The sequence below is a fragment of the Rasamsonia byssochlamydoides genome (assembly GCF_041956645.1).
Source record: "Rasamsonia byssochlamydoides strain NRRL 3658 unplaced genomic scaffold VTN77scaffold_30, whole genome shotgun sequence".
Classification (NCBI taxonomy): domain Eukaryota; kingdom Fungi; phylum Ascomycota; class Eurotiomycetes; order Eurotiales; family Trichocomaceae; genus Rasamsonia; species Rasamsonia byssochlamydoides.
The window spans coordinates 259,394-272,725 of NW_027192413.1; the positions used below are offsets into that span (position 1 = coordinate 259,394).

Here is a 13,332-nt window from a genome sequence, read left to right on the forward strand (position 1 = left end):
CATACCCCGCGATCCTCCCGTCACGATACCAAACTTGCCCTCAAGGGGGCGAGCCTGAGAAGGGGACATAATGAAATGATGCGAAGAAGAAAATTGGGTATACGCAATGAAAAGAAGAGAAATGAAAGGGAAAAAAAAACACTTGCACCTGTCAGACTGGTCAACCAAGTGATCGAGTTATATATAGATCGAGATAGGACCCCGTACAATCAGGTGAATCTATATTTGAACTCTGTCCTGACAATGCTGTCTATCGGTTAATATTATTATTATCAAGAGGTAGTCGGTGAAGAAGGAAAATAAGACTTTCTACAATTTTCCCTGACAAGAGTCATCTACTTTACCACGTTACACATATATCCATTTCAACAAAAATAATGTCCCCTCACGTGGACCCAGCAAGCTACCAACGGAGACTTCCCCGACAGGGAGATCAGGTGGGGAAGAATAGATAATTATCCTATCCTATAATTATCCTCCTGCCTAGAATCTAGGTACTGCGTTGATAACGATAAGGCCGTATTTAGCCGACTTCAACCTGTGCCTGTTTAGCTAAACTGAATATTGGAAAGTTCCGGCGGGGTTGGAAGCTTCGTACCTAACTCCATACGAACCTCGTCAATCAAGGAGTCTCCGTTCACCCATATTGTCCCGCAAAGACTGGCTTCATTTTAGTAATAAATAATTCTCGAACAAATTTATGTGTTGTTAGAAGTAATGGTAAATCCAATAAAATTAAATCTTTAGTAGTAGGATTTCCAGCCGAACTCTCGTTTATTTAGCAGACTGCGTATTTGAAAGTTTTAATTATTTCTCCACAAAATTAGTAATATTTCCATTTGGGCCGCCGCCGCTGAAGACGGCTGCTGAAGACGCTGTGGCTTCTGGTTCAAACCTTAGAGTCGAAGTGCAGGCCACGTATCTGCCTTGTTTTCACGTTCTGATGTATGCTCAAGCCGATTATTTTCAGATTGACGGCCTAAGAGCCAGGGCGAAGAAGTACTTTCGTGCATCTTTTGTCGATCAGCCCGATAGAGAGAGTCATTTGCGGAAGCCGTCGTAGAAGTATATCGTTCAACAGCTGAGTATGATCGAGGTCTCAGGGATTTGGTTATTGAATTGACAATGGACAATTTGCCGACGCTGAGAAGTGGGACAAGGCCAGTTCTCAATAATGACCTTCTGAGACTCGTACCTGAATTTGCACTTGATCTCTGTGTTGCGACATTGGATAAATATGCGGGAAATCAGGAACAATCTGCTACCGGTTTTCGATCTGGCGGGTTTGGTTCTGCTGGGTTTGGTCGCTGGGTTTGAGAAAGCATGTCCGTTCAAGTCATTGACTATCCCCTCATCAATGTGAGCTCTCAATCCAAGTGGTGTTAAAGCTTTATCACCGGCGTCAACCAGTAGAAGAGGCTGTGTACAGACGACTGCTTTTTGCGCAACTTCTTCAGATAAGATGAAGCCAGGCCACTGCACTCTAGAGAGGGCAGCATATGTCCATCACTAGGCGTAACAAGTATACAACCACGTTCTTTTGCTGGACGGGGATAGTTGATGGTCAAGAAGTGTGGCCTTGGGGCAGACATCCTGCGGCTAACTGTTAACGGTGCTCCTCCATTTAACAATAAGACGACAACACAACAGCGGAAAACGGCCTTCCCTCATCCTCCAAGTCATCAGTGCTTTGCTTTGTTATCCATCCTTGCTTTATATAAAACCCTGCTTCCTCCAAACTTTCTCTGCGACTTGCTGAAGCTTTTGCCGGGGAATAAGAAAATCGTTTTCCAAGGGATTGTTTGGAACCCGGCCAACCACTTTTCGGAAGGGTAAAGTCAAGTCTCCTGTAACTATAGTGGTGTTGTTTGTACGAGTGATTTCGATTTGATCGATACAATGAGCTGTTGTAGGCGACTGGCGAGTAACAATAAGGGATAAACGAGGACCACGTTCCCAGAGTCGAATGGTAATTTGTGGATTATTTCGATCGACTTTCATAGTGATAGCCACTTCGATTGTCGAGCCTGTTGTCTCTAACCATCCTCGAGCATCCGCTGCCAGTCTTTGAGCTAATTCCGATAATCCGATCTCAAGAATCGCACTTAACTGTGTAGCTTGTTGTGATGGCGCCCAGCATTCATCGGCCTGCTTTTTCCAGTTCCCAATCTGTACTGTTGTACTCCCAAGGGAATCAATTTCATTCCGCAAATTCATTGCAGAAACCTCATCGTAGATACAATACCCAAATTCTCGCGATGCTATATCATGTTCTGGACGAGGCATGACTTTAACGATCAGAATTTGCGTAACAGTATTGTAAGATAGACGGGCAAATTTGCTCGCTCGAGAAGATCCATTGTCTAGTCTCGCAACTTCATGTTCGGGAACGTTGGTAAAGACAAGAAAGTGATTGCGGGTTTTATCTGTCTCAAGTGCAAGTCGACGATCCTCAAGTCTCTTCCGTAAACTTCGGATGCTCGTAAATGGGTGGTGATCGAGTCCCTCGACAAGCTTATCAAAAGGATCTAGAGATAATTTCATCGCAGAAGGTTCTGAAGATGCAGAATTGAAGGTCTCAAGGTGATCGGTAGATGAGGATTCCATCATTGCTAGGGGCCGTGTAATGGTCAGTCAGTAATGACAGTTAGCATGATATGATATGGTTCAGCGATGGGGGAACAAATAGGAAGGCGGTAACGCTTGCCGTCGGGGGGTCCGAACCACGTGGAATAGTTAGCCCTGAGGATTTACGAACCATATGGTAGACCATAGTCTTCTAGAAAGCAGCTAACCATGAGGCATAGGTGTCAGCCGAAATTTGGCTCTTCCTAAGTAGAAATCCGCGCACCAAAGAGACTCTTATTTTTCCACTATCTGACGATCAAAACAGGTCTATCTATACTCGAATCCAAAGCCTATCCAACTGCCTAATCGGGTAACAGATATCATATAAATCGAGGATAGTAGGGTGTGCTGGTTATGCGTCTCAGGATTTGGAATTTGTGGATGAAGGGATTCAAATTCCTGCCTTAGGGCACTCGTATAGATATATTAAGCCCATTCAACTGGGAGAAGCAGTGATGAAACCTTATTGACTCTAATCCTTTTTCTGGCTCAGTCGTCTCTTCCTTCCATACCTGAACCTGTCAGCCTGGCACTATGTCAAAAGACGTGAAGAGAGGTGTCCTCGGCGAGTCTGATTACAAGTGTATTGCTCAACCATAATTGCCTCCTTTATCCTAATTTTCCTTCGTTTCAGGGGATAGCACGGCAATATGGACAGTGGAAAATCGTATTATATTGACATACAGCCACGGGAACAGGCAACAAATCCGAGTTCATAGAGTAGATGTTTTGTATATAGCTAGCCAACTTTGGAGACAGTGGCATGTGACCTCATGCTTCAAGCTTTAGTTAAGTCTCATGCATGACTGCAAGAGCAAAAATAAAATTGTGCGTGAGTGAGTGAGAGGAAAAGAAAAGGAAAAGGAAAAGGAAAAGGAAAAGGAAAAGCACTAAGCAGGTGACAGTGAAGCAGCAGACAGTTGCCAGGTCTCTTTCAAGACAGCAAATAGAAATAGAAACAGTTCTGACAGATTCGAAGCTTCATCGTTCATGGCTTCCTCCCATACACAATATGAACCTCCTGGTACACATGAATAGAACGGTCCTTCAATTCATTTCGCGCTGCAGCAGACAGGACCTCTACTTCCTCTCTGTTCCAGCCAAGAACACGGGTGAAAAGGGCCGGGGCATAGGAACCGATAGCTTCCAGCACCTGTGCCTGGTGATACTCCCAGCTCTTTGAGCTTGGGATCTTTGGGCCATGTGCCCACTGGGAGCTAACAAAAAAGTAGATGGATGTCAGTTATCACTCTTTGTCTTAGTCATGTCTGACAAACCTTGATGATCTCCCTTTTGACATCAGAGAAACCAGCATTGATCATCTTGTCCTCCCAGGTCCCGACCAGGGTCATGCTTTTGCCAAACTGCTCACTAGCCTTATGCATTTGTTCTGCGAAAAAAAATTTGCAATTTGTTGCTTTTTCTAGAGTTCCATCATCTGAGAAATGATCTGGGTTAATAGTTTGCATCTCAAGATAGCCCCCTGATTTCAAATGTTTGAAGGCCCGGCTAAATAGGCGGCTGTAATCTTTAACAAACCCTATCAGCTCACGGCCATGAATGAAGTCAAAGGGTCGGCTATAAAGCCATTCAGTCTCATAGTCATCGATTTCAAATAAGCAATTAGGAGGGGTCCTACGATCATAATAGATCAAAAGACATTCCACCATGTAAGTAGACAAGACCAACAGTCTTATAGCATGGACATCCACAAGGAGAGAATAAACTGGACTCACCATTGTGGTTGAATAGGGCTCAGATCCGTGCCAATGACTTCTGCGGAAGGATTATTGACTATAGTTATTCTTAGCAGGAAAATAAAGAAAGAAGCTAACAAGGCAAGAAGCTTACTCTGCAAAATCAATGGCCCATATTCCGGTGCCGGTTCCAAGGTCGAGAACACGCTGAGGGTTTGCTATGGGGCTGAGATGGAGTTTGCCCCCAAGGACAAGCAGATAAATATGATGAAGAAGGCCCATGCGGTCTTGCTCTTCTTCATCGTTGGGCTGATGTAATACTCAGTATACATTCACTCTCTGACATGTGTTCAGTTTGACGTGAGGCCACATACCAGTATATATGACCCCTCGCGAAATGCATGGTAGCGGCGTCCATTCTACAATGCTCTTAATATCTCCTCGGTGCGGCCGATGCATCGAACTCATCTCGTACCTGTTAGATGGTCAGCAAACCTCTATGAAGTAAAATGCTGGAAGGCTGTACTTGTAGTTCCTGATACCTGAAGTAATGGACGTTTGGTAACTAGCCGACCCGATGCTTCCAGATGTCAGAGATCTCTATCAATTGATAGGCAGGTTGATGAGCTCACGAGTCATTGAATGCTGAATCCGCATCAGAGGGAGGATTGTTCTAGCAGCTGGCAGTTAGGATTTATCCCGCTGCAGTTAAACGAGGACACTCACGTCGACCTCCAGAACTGCATCAGCAGGTGGGATGTCGGCCATGGCCTCAAAATTAGCCCTAGAACGACTCTCGAGCTCAGATTCAGATTCAGATCAGATCAGATGGCGGCCAGAAATCTCGATGGTGGATCTACGGAGTACCTTTTTAAAGGCAACTTGACCGGTCGATGTTCCTTCCCCGGCTCTTTGCGGCGCAGCAGGATCGCACATGTACCTACCCTACATAGGTGGGTTGTGTTATCACGTCACCGAAAAGTGAACAAAACGAGGTATCTGCATCGAACCCTGAAATAGAGTCATCAGTCGATTGGACTGTCTCATTATGTTGGCGGTTCGGGCCGGTTCTCCGGGTTAGCGTCGGGCCAGGGTATTCAGGTTGACCAGTCGTAACCACGAATATATATGAGGTCGGCTTCGATATTCGGTATGTAACTGACTCGGCGAGAAAATAACCTTGCAGTGATTAAGGCTGGTCCGATGTTAGTTCTATGAGCGAGTGGGAATGAATCAGACTACTGAATCGGCTAAGAAGAGTCTCTGTCTATGTATGTATGCATGTACATATATATGAAAACGAGTGAGGTTGACCATCTCATGACTTTAATCTGCACATCTCTCCAACTCTCTCCAAACCTCGATCATCCATCGCGACGAAATACTTTGAATCCAACAGCACAGCTACCTCAAGTCAACAGCTAAATCCCATCATCGTACACCGCTTGCACCGTATCCTCCACCGTCGCATACGAATCCCACGCCGCACAGTTCGACTCGAGAAAATCGTAGTCGATCAGACTGCGCGCCACATCGTACTGCTCGATGAACTGGATCGCCAGACCCATCTGCGTATGCCACCCGATATGGCAATGCATCAGCCACGCTCCCGGGTTGTCCGTCTTGAACGCGACGACCAGGTACCCCGACGCAGGGAGAATGGCGGTGTCGCGTCTGGGCGGATTCGTCAAGCTGATCAGGTCTGAGGTGTTGTATGTGCCTGTGCCCTGCGCCAGGATGTAGAAGTCATGCCCGTGCAGGTGGATGGGATGGGGCACCGCCAAGGTCGTCGTGATCACGATGTACGCCCACTCGTTCGCCGTGGGGAGCTCGATCACGCTGCTGGTGTTGGAGAACGTGGTGTCGTTGTTCCAGATCTGCAGCAGAGTCGGGTTGTTCCATTCCACGGACATCGACGTGTCGTTCATGTACCAGAGAAAGACGTTCTCGGCGGCCTGGAGGACTGTCACCGGCTCGCTCTCGCTCCAGTAGTCCTCTCCAGCGTTGAGGGCCAGATACGGCACCAGATTGCTGAGGTCTTCGTCGTCGCAGCTGTCCGTGTAGTCGTAGCCAGTGGTGGTTGGTGTAGAGGGCGAGTCGCTGTAGTAGACGATGCCCTTGATGTTGTCTGTGCTGTCATTCTCCGAACAGGCAGCCTGGGGAATGGCCCGCATCCAGAAGTTCTCGGCCACAGATTCTTGGTCTGCTGTGACGATAATGTCGTAGCGTTGGCCTGGAATAATTAGACAGGGCAAAAGAGAGAGAGAGAGAGAGCGAGCAAGCTGATTGACCATTGAAGCTACTTACCCATAGCAATGTTGAGAACAGTAGTATTATACGGCTCAATGGGAACAAAGTCATTGGCAATAACAGTGAGTGTGTGATTGTCAATGGAAAACTTGAAATGGGTATCAATAGCGCCATTGACCAGTCGGAAGCGATAGGATTTGCCCGCCGTGAAGGAGGTGTTGAATCGATATCCAGTCTGGGTGGTGGAATCGTCGTCTCCGTACACATTGGTCCCATTGATAAGACCGTTGTCCAGAGTGGCTGGGCCAGTCGCCAGGACGGAGTCATACAGCTCGTCAACAGTCGCATGGCTCCAGTCCGAGAGGAACAAGATGCCTTTGTCCTCGTCGTAGTTGGCTGTTGCAGGTCCGTTGATGACGATGCCACCGACGACGCCCTCCCAGGCTTGCAGGCCGATGTGCGAGTGATACCAGGACGAGCCGTACTCGGTGGCTCTCCATGTGTAGGTGATGGTCTCCCCGGGGGCCGTAGGACACTGCGTGATCGAAGTCACGCCGTCCATCTGGTTGGTATAGTACTGCCGAATTCCATGGAAGTGAATACTGGTGCCGTTTCGAGCCTCAGTCAGATTGTTCGTGACGTGGACAACGACAGTATCGCCCCAGTCGGCTTCGATGGTCGGGCCTGGGATGGTCCCGTTCACTGTGTAGGCGATCCGCTCGTAGCCATCGGGGGCGATTGTCACCTGTTGGATGGTGAAGTAGTATTCGCGAGTGACGCCAGTGTCAGGAGTGACACTGTAGTAGTTGGTGTCGGTGCTGTAGTCGCACCAGGACGCTCTGTCGGTGGCAGTATTCCCCGAGCAAGCAGCCCGTTTGGCCAGAGGGGTGGCCGTAGCGATGGCGATGGGGATGGCTAGCAGAGACCAGAGTTTCATGCTGGATATACTGTCGAAAGAATGATGTAAAGTATATATAAACGAGTATATATAAAATAAGAGGTCCGTAAAGAAGTCTCGCGTATGAAAGAGCGTATATAGTCAAGAGTAAGGAAAGGAACGGCCTTGTTGGCTCTGGAGCATGTCTTGAATCAAGAACCAAGGTCAATTCTTATATACTACCCGTCAAGTCAGTCTCGAAGAGGATAACATCCTGGTCGCATGAATAGCTGCAGTCAGACACAACATTTCAAACTTGACAGCCACGACAGACGTACGTCAACACGCCGCCACTATCACAAGCATTAACAAGGTGGAAACATGTACGTATGCTAGGGAAAACATTTATGCTGTCGAAACCCCTTGTGATAGTCCTCCGTATGTATCATCAGAGGTTGAAGATTTATCCCGCATAGAAAAAGGGCACGTGGATGCATTCCATGCGAGGAACTCCAGTCCCTTCAAAAACAAGCTGAAACCAAACGCAACAAGGGGATTTCCCCCGGCAGAATTGTTTATCTTCCGATTGGAGTCCATCTACCTGGGGATGGAGTAGATTCACCGGGGTAGATCTGCATGAATATGTCTAACCCAGTAGCGTAAGAAACCCGAGATACCATGCTTGAACGTGTCAAACAGGGTCTGTCTGCATGCAGCTTGGATGGTCGATGGCTGATCGAGATCGATGAGTTGAGAGGGGCTGAGCACCTTCGTCAGCATTAGAATATCAAATATAGGGGAGTGGACCGCAGCAAGCGCGGCATCGGAAGAGGTCTAGATCTGAGAAAGCAGAGATTTGTAATATTGGCATGTTTTGTCAAGTGAACTATGTAAGATAAGATCTAGGGTCCTGGAAAAATGTTTAACTCATGCGGCCTTATTGGGTGGCCACGTTCAGGAACAAACGCTGCGACGCGTTCCTGACGGATAACCTTGCATTGCTTCATAGAAGCCGTCTCATGAGTGACGTGACGTGTCGTAAGCAGGTCTGCGAAACAAACATTAATACCCAGGACCACCAAGGCTGTTAAAGGGAGTTCCACCCATAGATAAGAGGGACTTCAAACCATTCTCTTGAGAAACACATCCAATATAACAATCACTTACCACCTATTGTCATTCATTAAAAGAACTTCATTCTTTCGTCTTTACCAAGATGTCGAACTTGTTCTTCTTTCTCTCCGTCGGCGTCTTAGCCGCCCTCTTTCCTTCCACTCCTCAGGCGGCGTCCAGAACCTTCAACCTGTATGCGTACGGCGATGCTGTGGGAGGCCTGCCCCTCCTCTACCAAGACGGTGGGTGGAGCTTCCCCAATTGCAGCCAAGTCCATCCAACTAATAGGGATAACTAACTAGGATATGCCTATGTGGCGAATACAACTGACAACTCGACTTTCACGAGCATCTACTGTAAGATCAGATCCAAGCCTGCAGAGATCAATATCAATGATCATAAACTGAACTGAGCTCGGAATGAAATCCAGTCACCGAAAGCGCCAACTCCTCCACCACCTGGATCGCCCACCCCAACACGACCCTGTCGCCCAACGCGACATTCACCAGCCAGATGCTGGCCATCCCCATCGCAGAATCCGCCTCGAGACAAGTGGGCTTCGTCTCCGGCGAAACAGCCACAGAAAACAAGACCATCCCAGACTTCAGACTCTACGGGAAGACGGTGTTTGTCGTCAGCTCGTCCGGCGCGTGGGAGACGCTTTTCTTTGCGGGGACGACTGCCAACGAGGGCGTCTGGACGCTGCTGTGGGATCCGGATGACCCTAATGATGCGGGCGTTTTCCCTGTGGCGTTGAGGACGACTCCGCCGTCGAACTAGCTTGGTTGTTTCAGGAGGATCTCCAGCTTGTCGACAAGAAAACTGAGGGGAAGACGAGGCATGGATTGATTGACGGATATGAATTGAACCATGTCACCAGATTCGATTCTCATTTGCTATGATTTACATCTAACCGTATCGTACCAGTCACTCGTTTAGTTCTCTGCCCGCATTCTAGCTAGCAATAAATCGAGTGTGATCAGTAGCACTACTATCCCTAGGCTAGATCAGGAAAAAATTATGCATTAACACCATTAGTATCATTAGCAATAAAAAAATCCCATCCCGCTCCCAAGTCAAAGCTTGGATTCGTTAATACCCTGCACTCAGTATTAAGCTATAGTTATAGTATTAAGGTATATTAAGGTGCAAGTGACGTGCGCCTCACCCGGAAACAGTCCCGTTAGCCCTAAAAAAAGAAAAAGAGAAGAGGGCCAAGCCCCGCCAAGCCCTAAGCCCCCCATCTCCTACGCGTAAAACGCGTCATACTGTATCTCCAGCCTCTTGACATTTACAGGTGTTGTAATGCGATGCAAGACAAGAAGACGGGAAGACGGGTATAGAACGCATCACATTCTTTTTTTTTTCATTTTGTTTCATTTTTCTCCGAAGAAGAAACTTCAAAAAAAAAAAGTATCTATCGGATCCCCCGAAAATGGCCGGCCAAAATCACGCACCCATGACCGTCGAAAAAAAAGAATGGCACAAGACAATCTTGAAATGAAGCAAAGCCTTTGCCCTTTGGCATGGCTTGGCTTGGCGTTGCTTTGCTTGACTTGTCTTGGCAGCTGAGAATGAAATGTTCGAATTGCTCTGTATATTAATTTAAATTAGCTACCTAGGAAGGTAGGGAGGTTGGTGGATGGGTAGGTAGCGCCTTGGCATATACATGCATCTACTTCTATACTATGATTTTGTTAAATTGCATGTGCACACACATGGGTGCATGGATGTGATGGCCAGAGGATTAGAATTAGGGGTAGTTACCTAATTAAGTAGGTAGGTAGGTAGGTAGGAAGTAAGAACTTTATTTTGGCCAATAGTTAGATGGTTACTTACTTAACTAGATAGGTAGGTGGGTAGATATCTGTGAATGTGCTAATTTGAATGAATATTTTCGTTATCACTTGGCGACATGGGGTGAGATATTAATATGGACTTATTACTCTGTATAGTTAGTGTCATGGTTAGCTAAGGGTAAAAGGGAATTTTTTTAAAAAAAAAAAGGGTTAAAAAGGGTGAAAAGGGCAGGAAAAAAGGAAAGAGAGAGAGAGGGAGGGAGGGTGAGTGGGAGGGAGGGAGGGAGAGAACACCATTAGTTCATAGTTGATAGAAGAAGAATATGCCAATAGCTGAAAAGAAGTGCTCGGAATGTATGGTTCCTATACTAGAGAATAAACGAGGACTGACTTGATAAACTGGATATCATCAGACAAATTACCCACGTAGGTAGAGAATTTAACCCTATCTCATATTAATAAGGTTCGGTCTAGTTCTGGTTAATACCTATCTATATGGAGGTTAATATAACTTTGTCTCCCGGAGGTGTGTACTACAGTACAGGAACTGTCTAGTTCTACCTACCTAAGTATGTATGTACGGAGTATGTGTGTATGTGCATAACATCAGTGATCGTGACCAGATTTTATTTCTGGCCGAACAAATCTCCGATCGTGTTTTTGTTCGAATCTCGTCCAGGCGCCACCATCGGTGATTATGGGCGTGCATTCCACATTTCAAACTGGCCTGACGGGAAGTAAGCAAGCTAACAAGCAAGCCGCGGTTTCTGGTTCTGCTTCTATTTCTCGGCCGGGTTCCCTACCGGAGGCAGTTTAGAAACCGTTTGACGGTTTTTTTTCGAGGTCTAATACTGACTATTTTTACTATAGCGAACGCTGGTATTATAATGAAACGGTTATATAACAGTCATTGGACAGTTAGCCACTAATAATAAACGCTAATTCTTTGAGAAATATTGGGAAACGTCAGTTCCTATAGAAAACCTCTAATTCTAATATGGACACATCGGTTTCTATAGTTTTTTTCATAGGAGACGTCACCTTCCTCAAATGGTTCTTTTCCAAAATATGGACTTTATATTATTATTTCTCCACTACAACATCAGGTTATAGATAGGTTTAGACTGCAAAAAAAAAAACCTGCATATTTTGAAAGAAATTCTCTTTCTCGACAAAAGTCTATGGTGTTAGAAAAAAAAAAGGAAAAAAGAATATGTTCTTAATTAGGAAAAAAGTAAATCCGAATTCATCGTATATAAACTTTTTAATTAAATGATTGCAATTGTAAGATTTTTGACCATATTCTCAAAAACAGGTTTTATTAAAATTATTACCTATTAGAATGAATAATTAAAACAAAATTTAATAAATCTTTTGGTCTTAATAAAAAAAATATTCCTGTCTATTGAAGTAATGTAATGTATTATTTTCAGCTAAAAGAATTAATATTTACAGGGTTCATTTCCCGCTATAATTAATTGTTTTTAGGAAATTTTACCATTTATATAGACTTATTGTTAAAACGATAGTTATAATAAATAGTGTTGGCGCAGCCGATACCTGGTTCGGATTCACCGAGAAGCTGGGGTCATGGTGCCTCTTTTTGGCCGAGTCTGCAACAAATAGGCTTTAGGTGAAGAAATTTTCTGTATAAGAAAAAGGCAATTTGACTAATTTTCTAACTAGAAATCCATTTTAAAATTGCCCTTTATATATACTTTTTTTTGGAATATACTGGGTCGAAAATATGCAGGTTTTGCGGGAAACATGGTTAAACTTATGAAACCTGGCTGTAAGAACTCAGGTACTTAATAGTTAAAGTCAACGTATGTACATTCCGGGACAATGACAATGCATTTTCAAGAACCATCTCACTCATAGGAGCCAGTTTTCAGCATGTATAGGTAGGTGGGTAGGTGTATTTTTCAGTCCTTGGTAGTGTTATATATTCAAGCTGTTGCGAGGACAATGAAGAAAGTTCGTCAGCAAGTAGGACAGACGAGCGTTCATTATATTTCCACAACTCCAGCCATGCAGTTGAGACGGAAAGAAAGGACAACGGTGAAAGGGGAATCGCAGAATCCCTCTGTAATTCATAAAGACTCCTGCCTTCAACGGGCAGGATAGTGAATATCCAGTACTTCTCTGGTTGCACAATCCTGAAGAGATGCCTCAAGCCCATCGTCTGGCTTGCTCCGCGCGATCGGCATCCCTCGCAGCCCTCTCCGCCTTGCTGGCCTCGTTCAAGGTCTGCGCGTGGGTCTGGGCCTTCTGCGCTGCCAGCTGGCTGCTCAGCTTGCCGCGACTCGAAGCATGCAGGGCTTCCGCTCGTTTCTAGCAAGCCACGTCAGTATCCAGATCTCGTACGGTATCTTGTGACTGTCCCATGCCACTGCGACTTACCTGTGCAGCCTCCGCGGCTTTGCTTCTGGCATCGCTGCCATCTCCCGAGGGCGCGCCACCGCCAAGCGTCCTCCCGGGGCCTTTGGAGGCGACATTTCGTGGGACGGGGGCACGAGCAGGTCCCTGATCGGATGGCGCGGACGGCGCGGACGGCGCGGACGATCCAAGGACGCGACCGGGTTGGGAGAAGGGATCTTGGTTGGCCGATCTCGAGCAGATGTTTCCCATGTCTAGTAGAGTGTAGATGTAGATGGACAGGCTGTCACTCTTCAACGGCCATGGGCGGGAAGGTGCGGGGAATAGGTAGATCAGAGACGTGCCAGCACGATTAAAAGCGAAACAGCAGCAGTAGTAGCAGCAAAGTGAGTCGAGTCTCAATTACATCCCCACACCGTGTCACCCACACAGCCTGCACTCGGATGCAGGAACAGAACGGACGATGGAGAGCGATGAGGCGAGGTGGGTGGTGATAGCACAGCCGCAGTGGCACGTGGCGTGGCGGAGAGCTGAAAGCGCCCCGCCAAGGCTGAAATATGGTTCAACAAGACTCGTCCAGACTCGATGG

General features: G+C 46.4%; 7 protein-coding genes across 7 annotated transcripts in view; 1 reads left to right on the plus strand and 6 right to left on the minus strand.

The window, feature by feature from the left end:
• The window catches only part of VTN77DRAFT_4464 (uncharacterized protein), a gene marked incomplete at both ends in the record, with an annotated part of 978 nt that extends 909 nt beyond the window's left edge, over nt 1-69 (minus strand). The window contains one exon of the mRNA XM_069420526.1: nt 6-69. Within this exon, the coding sequence (XP_069277857.1) occupies nt 6-69 (64 nt within the window). The remainder of the gene's footprint in view (nt 1-5) is intronic.
• Nucleotides 70-1,713: 1,644 nt separating this feature from the next.
• Nucleotides 1,714-2,610, minus strand: VTN77DRAFT_4465 (uncharacterized protein; the record flags this gene model as incomplete). The annotated part of the gene is made up of 1 exon (XM_069420527.1): nt 1,714-2,610. The coding sequence occupies one exon, from the start codon at nt 2,608-2,610 to the stop codon at nt 1,714-1,716; it is 897 nt and encodes a 298-aa protein (XP_069277858.1).
• Nucleotides 2,611-3,616: 1,006 nt separating this feature from the next.
• VTN77DRAFT_4466 (uncharacterized protein) lies at nt 3,617-4,013 on the minus strand (the record flags this gene model as incomplete). Its single annotated transcript, XM_069420528.1, has 2 exons — nt 3,617-3,838; nt 3,906-4,013. 2 exons carry the CDS (start codon nt 4,011-4,013, stop codon nt 3,617-3,619), a joined length of 330 nt encoding a protein of 109 aa, XP_069277859.1.
• A 462-nt stretch (nt 4,014-4,475) lies between these two features.
• On the minus strand, nt 4,476-5,093 carry VTN77DRAFT_4467 (uncharacterized protein; the record flags this gene model as incomplete). Its single annotated transcript, XM_069420529.1, has 5 exons — nt 4,476-4,634; nt 4,749-4,800; nt 4,852-4,905; nt 4,958-4,998; nt 5,052-5,093. 5 exons carry the CDS (start codon nt 5,091-5,093, stop codon nt 4,476-4,478), a joined length of 348 nt encoding a protein of 115 aa, XP_069277860.1.
• Nucleotides 5,094-5,746: 653 nt separating this feature from the next.
• On the minus strand, nt 5,747-7,512 carry VTN77DRAFT_4468 (uncharacterized protein; the record flags this gene model as incomplete). The annotated part of the gene is made up of 2 exons (XM_069420530.1): nt 5,747-6,558; nt 6,633-7,512. 2 exons carry the CDS (start codon nt 7,510-7,512, stop codon nt 5,747-5,749), a joined length of 1,692 nt encoding a protein of 563 aa, XP_069277861.1.
• A 1,156-nt stretch (nt 7,513-8,668) lies between these two features.
• VTN77DRAFT_4469 (uncharacterized protein) lies at nt 8,669-9,345 on the plus strand (the record flags this gene model as incomplete). The annotated part of the gene is made up of 3 exons (XM_069420531.1): nt 8,669-8,807; nt 8,868-8,921; nt 8,996-9,345. The coding sequence occupies 3 exons, from the start codon at nt 8,669-8,671 to the stop codon at nt 9,343-9,345; spliced, it is 543 nt and encodes a 180-aa protein (XP_069277862.1).
• A 3,191-nt stretch (nt 9,346-12,536) lies between these two features.
• Nucleotides 12,537-12,995, minus strand: VTN77DRAFT_4470 (uncharacterized protein; the record flags this gene model as incomplete). Its single annotated transcript, XM_069420533.1, has 2 exons — nt 12,537-12,698; nt 12,768-12,995. 2 exons carry the CDS (start codon nt 12,993-12,995, stop codon nt 12,537-12,539), a joined length of 390 nt encoding a protein of 129 aa, XP_069277863.1.
• Nucleotides 12,996-13,332: the final 337 nt, after the last annotated feature.